Source organism: Populus trichocarpa, chromosome 11, assembly GCF_000002775.5.
Source record: "Populus trichocarpa isolate Nisqually-1 chromosome 11, P.trichocarpa_v4.1, whole genome shotgun sequence".
Classification (NCBI taxonomy): domain Eukaryota; kingdom Viridiplantae; phylum Streptophyta; class Magnoliopsida; order Malpighiales; family Salicaceae; genus Populus; species Populus trichocarpa.
In genome coordinates, this window is record NC_037295.2 from 926200 (window position 1) to 934469 (window position 8270).

The 8270-nt window shown below is 34.9% G+C and overlaps 1 protein-coding gene across 1 annotated transcript; it reads right to left on the reverse strand.

Moving 5' to 3' along the window:
• Positions 1–1258: 1258 nt before the first annotated feature.
• On the reverse strand, positions 1259–6337 carry LOC7484538 (lysM domain receptor-like kinase 3). Its single transcript, XM_052445186.1, has 10 exons — positions 5616–6337; positions 4211–4241; positions 3820–3968; positions 3211–3407; positions 2973–3062; positions 2371–2619; positions 2200–2291; positions 1863–2001; positions 1662–1760; positions 1259–1577 (listed from the first exon to the last, which is right to left on the reverse strand). The coding sequence occupies exons 1-10, from the start codon at positions 6247–6249 to the stop codon at positions 1413–1415; spliced, it is 1845 nt and encodes a 614-aa protein (XP_052301146.1). The 5' UTR covers positions 6250–6337; the 3' UTR covers positions 1259–1412.
• Between the last annotated feature and the right edge of the window lie 1933 nt (positions 6338–8270).

Genomic DNA, 8270 nt, shown 5'->3' on the forward strand with positions numbered 1-8270 from the left:
GAACCAGAATTCTAGAAATCAAGTATATATATTAAGTTATGAACAATCTAGCAAGTGGTCCAGTGATAAGAGCTTGGAATCAAGGGATTTGCTTCTCCTGTGGTCTTAGGTTCGAGCCATGTGGTTGCTAATATGATAGCTACTGGAGACTTACATGGTCGTTAACTTCAGGACCCGTGGAATTAGTCGATATACACGCAAGTTAACCGAGATACCCACGTTAATAAAAAAAAAAATATATTAAGTTATGATTTCAGGTAACAGGTGAGTTTGTTTTTATTATTTTAAAATCAAATTAAAAAAGCTGCAATAAAGGGATTTCTTGGTTCACCTGAAGATTTTATTTGAAGTATATTAAAAAATATCCTTAATACCTTTATTATTAAATTTAAAAATTTTCTATTATTAGGTTTATTTCGCCCTATATTGCTAGACACTGTTGATATATATATATATTCATTATCCGTGTGAACCAACAAAATGCCATGGAAAATGCTATCATAGACGTCCAAAGCAAGAAGTACTAAGAAAGCAACAAGGATTTTCAGTTTTATGAAGTACTTTTATGGTTCATCCATTTAATATCTATTTTAATTAAAATAATATATTTTAAAATTTATTTTAATATTAACAGTTAAAAAATTCTAAAATCACTCTCAGACAGATGACAACAACCTTTTTTAGCAACTTGGGGAAACTGTGGCATAATCATTCCAAAGATAATGACAACAACCTTTTTCAGCAACTTGGTGAAACAGTGGCATAATCATTCCATGGAAGGACATGACCCAAGAGCTTACATGCTTGAAGTTATCTTGGTTTTGTTTTTGTTTCAACTACCATTCCATTATCCTGGAGACCTTCTCAAGCTTGTGGCAGAAAATGTTTTCAAGAAATATCATCTTCGTTGTGTGATTCTGAATTTTCTGATGCATTGTCGGGCCCAATTTTTGAACAGCTTTTGAACAGTCAATATTTTCTGACTTTCTTCCATATTTTAATAATTCTTAATTAAGCATTGTCGGGCCAAAATACTTTGAATTAATCTACTGTGTGTGCTGAGAAAGTGCGGGGAAAGTTTTGGGGAACAATGTACTTTTGTCATCATCATTTAGAAAATTTCATGGAAGGACCTGGAATTAGTCAGAAGAGCCCAAGAGACTTGTCCATTTGCATCAAAGTCCTGTTGGTTTTTGTAGTTTTTCTACAACCATTATCCTAAAGTCGTTTTCAAGCATGGACTGATGAAGAAAGATCATTTAAGGATTCAGTCAGGCTTTGGAATTTAGTTGTTGATTTTTCAAAATTCCTGAGAGAAATTCTATAGGTATGCAGAAATTAAAGAAGGAGAGAATTATACATGAAATGAATCTAGGAAGAAAACAATCTGTCTTCTCATTGCAATCCACATGCTACCTTCCTGACATTAGATCGACAATAGCTTGATTTTCATAGAGTGAACCAACATCCCAATCTTCAGTTGAAGAGGAAAGTGTCATTAGTGCAACCACAATCGACCTCATGCTTGGCCTTACATGCGGATTTTCTTGTGTGCAAGCTCTGGCAAGCTGGGCCATCTGTGAACAAAACCAAACCATGACATTTAGTGCTGACACTAGTCCACCATGGACAAACTTGCATTTTCTGGAATCAAATATCACCTTGCAAACCGAGTCAAGAGGGTAGTCGTCTCCAAGCCTAGCATCAACAAGCTTAGGGAGATTTTCTCTTGGATCAGGCTGTCCCAGAACTTCCTCAAACTGCAGCAGATCCAGGCATATAGCTCAGGTTATCATAGCAGAAAAAAATTGAGAGATCGTTTATGTGCTAGAGCGAAGAGAATTAATGGAAAGAGTAACAACCAAAGCTACAAGTCCCATGGATTCAGTGATAAATTCATTTGTCTTGACAACAGCTTCCTTGGCGGATATCAGTTCGTAGAGCACAACTCCGAATGCATATACATCTATCTTGGAGGAGACATCACCATATTGAGCATACCTGGACAGAAATGTCAAGATCAATCAAATCATTTGTAGCAACTAAGTCACAGACAAGTATCGCTGTTAGTGGAATCTCAAAACATCCTGTTAACAGATGATTCCTATCTTGTAAGAAAATGCAACTAAAGTGGAAAAAAAAAACTCATAATTCTATCCTGAGACAGATTCTGAAACCTTTTACAGTGAGAAAACTTACTCTGGAGGCATGTATCCAAATGTACCGACAAGGCGTGTGTGCAATGAAGCACTTCCAACTTCAGTAAGCCTTGTCAAACCAAAATCCGCAACCTGTACAAAATATTAGTTTGGAGTACTTCACATAAAAACACTTCAGAGGCTATCATAGGAATACAGGAAGATTGCGAACCTTTCCGCGGAAGTTTTTGTCTATCAAAATGTTTGCTGATTTGACATCACGGTGGATATATACAGGTACAGTATGCTCATGGATGTATTCAAGGCCTCTGGCTGAGTCCAAAGCTACTTGTACCCTAGTCGACCATGGCAATGGATCCTTACCCGAATTACTCCGCAAATGTTGACCTAGATTTCCATTCTCAATGAACTCATAGACCAAGAATAGGGAACCTTCGACGCAATATCCTATTAAGCGCACCTGCCCAAAATTGTTTCGCAAGCGATATGATGGCCATAAGATGATTGAATACTTAGGTTGTATTTGGTTAGTATCTCAGGATAAAAGGGACAAAAACGTGCTTGTGTGGAAGGACAAAGAGAAAACCATAAAATAAATCTGACATTTTTGCAGTGTTTTTGTCCTTTCAAAACAGGAAGGACTCTATCCTTACTATTTTCATTTTTTCTGTCTCAAGACAGTAACGAAAGATTATCAAGGATCAAATGAGGTTAATTAATCAAGTTGTTTATTCAACAGAAGTTCCTGACTAACTGCTTAATGGTGCCAAGTTCCTAAGCATGACAGACATAAAGGGATCAAATATTAATTACCAGATTTAAGTGATGAACGTGTGTTAAGACCTTCAGCTCAGCGAGAAATTCTTTCGACGCTTGCATATCCATCTTCTTGATTGCAGCTTTCTTCAAAGACAGTACGTAGGTGGAGGAAAGAGTGAGCCAAATCAGTGGTTAGTTTCAAACAATTCAATCCTGTTATGAGTTTCCTTATTGCTTTCTTGTAGATTTCTTAGTGATGAATCAATGAAGGATAAAGATCATGACTACGAACCTCGCCTCTTAGTTCAGCATAGTACACTGCTCCAAACCCACCTTGTCCAATCTTATTATCCATGCTGAAGTCATTAGTAGCCTTAGCAAGTTCTTCATAAGAGAACTCCACAGATTTGTCCACTGTAAAACCTGTTAGCCCCGGTGAACCAACAAGAGCAGCTGTTTCCGAAGTCTGCTCCAATATATTTCCAGACCCTAAAACCATAGTACAGAGAAAAATTAAGCTAACCACAAGAGATACGAGGAATCCTACCAAGCCCTAGGCCCAGGAGAGCAGGGCTCATTGCGCAACTTGAACAGACACAAGCCTATAAGTGAAGCACTGCGTTGGTGCTTAGAGAATGATTCGAGAGTTAGCTCCCATCCCACCAAGGATGTAGATTGGGAGCAGCATCCGTTGCACAACATGAACAGTCATAGAGGTTACAAGTGTAACATTGCGTTGTGCTTGTTATCCTTATCCTTCTCAGAAATTATTACTTCTTTGTTTCTTAAATTCTAAGGAATAGGTTTGGCTGCGTCAATTCCTCATAGCCCCATATTTGGGACATGGAGCATTGCAAATCCTTCATCAGTTAACTAAAAAACTACAGAAATAAGTAGTTACCATGTCTGTGGTGAATATAGGGGCTTTCTGCTGCTTCTGGGAACAATGATGCCTCAACCTCTCTCCTTCTATAAAATCCAAAGTAAAAACAAGATGCCAAAAAGAAAGATCCAGCAACTCCTGCAACAGATATGCCTGCAATGGCTCTGCTTGAGATTCCTGCTTGAAATGGCCATGCATAACAACATAAGCTCAGGGCCTATATATCTTCACATTTCTTGATAAAAAAAATTTGAGAGTTGAAGAAAATAATACTCAAGGAAGACCAGATGATCCTACCAGTTGCACTGCAAAATAAAAATAAAAATAAATGGTGATTGGACATGAGTCAAAAAATCGCAGCATTCAAGTTAGCAGACAGGGAAGTATGGCTAGGGTGGTGGAGTCTTACATCTTTAGAGGAGGATAATTTCCAGTTGGATCTGTGGAACATAGAAAAGCCAAAAGTTATGGGCCATAATGTACAAGAAATGAAAAATATGGAATTAAATTCAATGTTGTGTCTATATTTTTAATAATGGAAATAAAATGTGGCAGTTATAACGGTTATATAACCGCCAAAACAGAGGGTTCTGGGCTGAGCTGGGCTTACTAGTATTCTGTTGATGGGCCTGAACTATGTCTTATTTTGTATTATTATTTTTAGTCTGGGCTAAAGGGCAATTTGAGGATCATCATGGTTTTTTTTGTCCATATCTGCTGTTTTGTTCTAAAACTTTTTTTAAAAACTGTTTGTTCTGATTTTCAATTTAAATTGTAATAATTGCTATTTTAAAAACATTTTAAAAAATAAAAATCATGATAAATGATTGCATATTTTAATTTAAAAAACAATAAAAAGAAACAAATTATGTTTTTCTTTTTTAAAAAGATTAAAAAATAGAATAAGAAAACTATTACTAATACCAAATTAAAACAAAATAATTACACCTTGCATTTCTCTTTTCTTAAGCGATGAAATTAATGATAGCTCATTCTAGTTTCAATAAATTATTATTTTATACAATTTTATCTTATCACGAGCTAGAATTTCATTATTTTTATTTTTATTAATTAAAATTAATTAATAGTACAAACAATATAAACTTATGTAAATTTAAAACTCTAATAAAAAAATAGAGGTGATATATATATATATATATATATATATATATATATATATATATATTACCCACACATATAAATATTGATGCAGTCCTGATTAATTATTAGTTATATACATTCCTGTTATGCAATGATAAGTAAATGACAAATGTCTATGAATGTATAAGCATCTGGTTTCTTGTTTCTTTCTCATTATTTTATTAAAAAAGACTAGAAATATCTGTTTTAAAATCCCTTTAATTAGCAGAGGATATTGATCAATTCAAAAACGTTAATGGAATGTTTCAATCACAGTACTAGCTCTCCCTCTCCCTCTCCCTCTAGCTAATATCCCTCCACAATATCCCTCCCCCTCTCCCTCCAGCTCTCCCTCTCTCTCTAGCTATATATATATACACACAATACCGTGTTGACAGGGCAACCTAGCTACATATAATTGACAAGGTCTAGGGAATACAATAGATATACACTAGAAAGAGACTCGTTTGGTGCAAGTTGGCAGAGTATATAATAACCACTATATATCATGTTTCGACAAAAAAACCAGAGTAAGATACAGATTTTACATCCAAATGTCCAAGCCACAACATTTTGGCTCCATGCAAGATAAGAATTAACAGTATAAATTCTATATTTTTGTGGAGCCTAAAAGAATTACGGTTAAAGAATATTACAGTGAAAAAGTAACTAACCTTTTGCCGGCATATAAACAATCCCACCCCCTGCATTAAAATCCGTCCCCAGGTTGTACTTCTCTAACAAATCAGCCGGCACACCGGACTCCGCCTCTAAGGATGACAAGTTCTCGTCGGGCCGAAGAGGGTAGGTCGTGAACAATCCGTAATCCCTTGACACCTGCTTATCTCCACATGTACAGTTCACTGTTACATTAATAGGAACATAGTTTGGTATCTCAGTGATATCATAAATGTTGACTCTGTGAACCCAATCCTCAGTGGTGAGGTTAGAAAAGGCATTCCTTGCAATCTTATGGTAAGTATCACCAGATTGAGTAATGTAAGAAAAGGTATGCCCTAAGAAATCACCATTTAAGCAATCACAAGAAAAGGGTACGTTGAGTCTTGTATCACTACGTATGCTATCTTGATTTGGGACTTTAGGATTGTAACGAAGGATCTCAGTAATGCTCTGGTTGAAGATGGTGCTGATATAAGTTAGGTTTGATCCTTGCCATACATAATACGAAGCCAAGGCAAGGCCACAACCTGTTCTACACTTGGCTTGGACTTTGAAGACTAAGAAGAGAAGAACACAAGAGACTAACAACGTCTGAATGTGTGGATACCTAGAGGATGATGGGATCATTTTGCGGGGCAAGAAGTTGGGATCATTTGAGGATACAAGAAGCTAAAAGGATTTGTTGGTAATGGTATATGGTATCTAGTAGTCTAGGGCTAATTTAATAACGAGGTTGGTTTAATTTGTTTGTTTATATGCACGGGGACTTTGTCATCTTTGTCGTCATGCTCTATCTATGATTCGTTGAAGGGAAGACCTTTGGAACCACTCCTGGGTGCTGAGGGGTGAAAGTGACAACTTTCTCTGGTTTTCTTTGTTCTTTTGAAAACTAATCCATGAATTTGTCACTATAATTTTAAAATTTGACTCGTAATATGATCGAACTAGTCATGAATCAAAAAATCAACTTAAAAAAATAATATTTTAATAAAAAAACTTATTTTAAAAAAAATCAATAAATTTTTAACGGGTTTTATTTTAGAATGACCGGTGATAAATCGACCTAGCTAGTTTTTTAACTGAATTATCCTAGTATTTTCCTTTTTATAAGATTCTTGATGTAAGAAGAATCCAGGTTTTATAAATAGGATTGGCATGGCAATAGTTGTGGGTTGATTATTTGCATGAGACTTTGGTCATCTATGTCGTCATGCTCTATTATTAATGATTCGTTCGAAGGAAATAATTTTGTAACCACCCTTAGGTGCTGAGGGGTCAAGGTGTGATGGTGACAGAGCTAACCCATGGTTCATGGGCTGTTGGCATTAGTTGTAGTGGGTTGATCTTCACGGCTCATAATGGATTTTGGCCCGACACTCCTCTCTTGTGTATTTATTGCTTCTAAATTCTAAAATTGTTCTTTAATTTGATATTTTATTACAAATTTTGAATGATCAATCAGCTTATCCTACCATTATGATATATTAATTTTTATATTACTATAAGTATACATAATACTCTCATTTTATATATATTTTTTCTTTATTAATGTCAATCGTTTTGCAAATTTTGATGCCAAAGTGTTGGATTAGAACACCAACATCAATGTTAATATAAATTCTAGACCTTTTCAAATTTTATACGCTAATTTTTTGTATGCTCTTATTTTTTTTTTTTTGATTTGAGGAAATTCCACTTCCTGAAAAGCGTACTTTGTAGGCTCAAGTGAGTGAGTAAAACCCGACTGTCCTAGATTCTTACAAGAGGTGCACGTCCATACAGAACTCGAGTCCTTAATTCTTTTCCTATAATAATATTTACAATTGAAAGTTTATTTTTCTTTACTATATATCTAAATTCACAAAAAAAACTTTATTAAGAACTTATTACATTGATTTGATAAAGTTAAATAATCTATGCATCCATATGTAAGGAAAGTGTCATAAGGGCAACAACAAATGACCCCAGGCATTGGTCTTAGTTGGGGATTTTCTACTGGGAAAGTTCTAGCAAGCTCAGCCATTTGTAAGCACAAGTCATAGTATACACAAACCTGCATTTCACCTTGCAATACAGTCTCGTGGGTAATCATCTCCAAGCTTAGGATCGTCAAGTTGATCAGGCTGACACATAACATCCTCGGACTGCAGTAGATCCACACATATAACTCTCAAGTTACTTTGTGCTTCAAAAAATGCACAGGACCTAATAGCATAGGCGCACATAAGTACCTGGGTAATTAATGAAATATCAAAACATGCTGTTGAGCAAAATCTATCTTACCTTATAAGCAAATGAAGTTAGGCAAAGTAAAGAAGGAATGTATTCAGAATCATAAGCCCCCTGTAGGATCAGATTGAAACTGATATAGACAAAAGCTAAAGATAGTAACAAACAAAAATACATAAATTTTAATGAGAAAAAAAAAATGCAAATGTAAACTTTAAGTTTACAGGTTTTATTTTTTCTAAAATAACAATCCCTCAGTTTTCTTTTTTAGAAGGTTTACATAAGCTTTAAATAAGCCAAAAACCTTACATCAACTAAAAAACAAAATAAAAATCTAAAATAATAAAGGAAAAAATCATGAAATCTATAAATAATAAGAAAAATCACAAAAACTATCAAAACCGGAATCTTTTAACAAG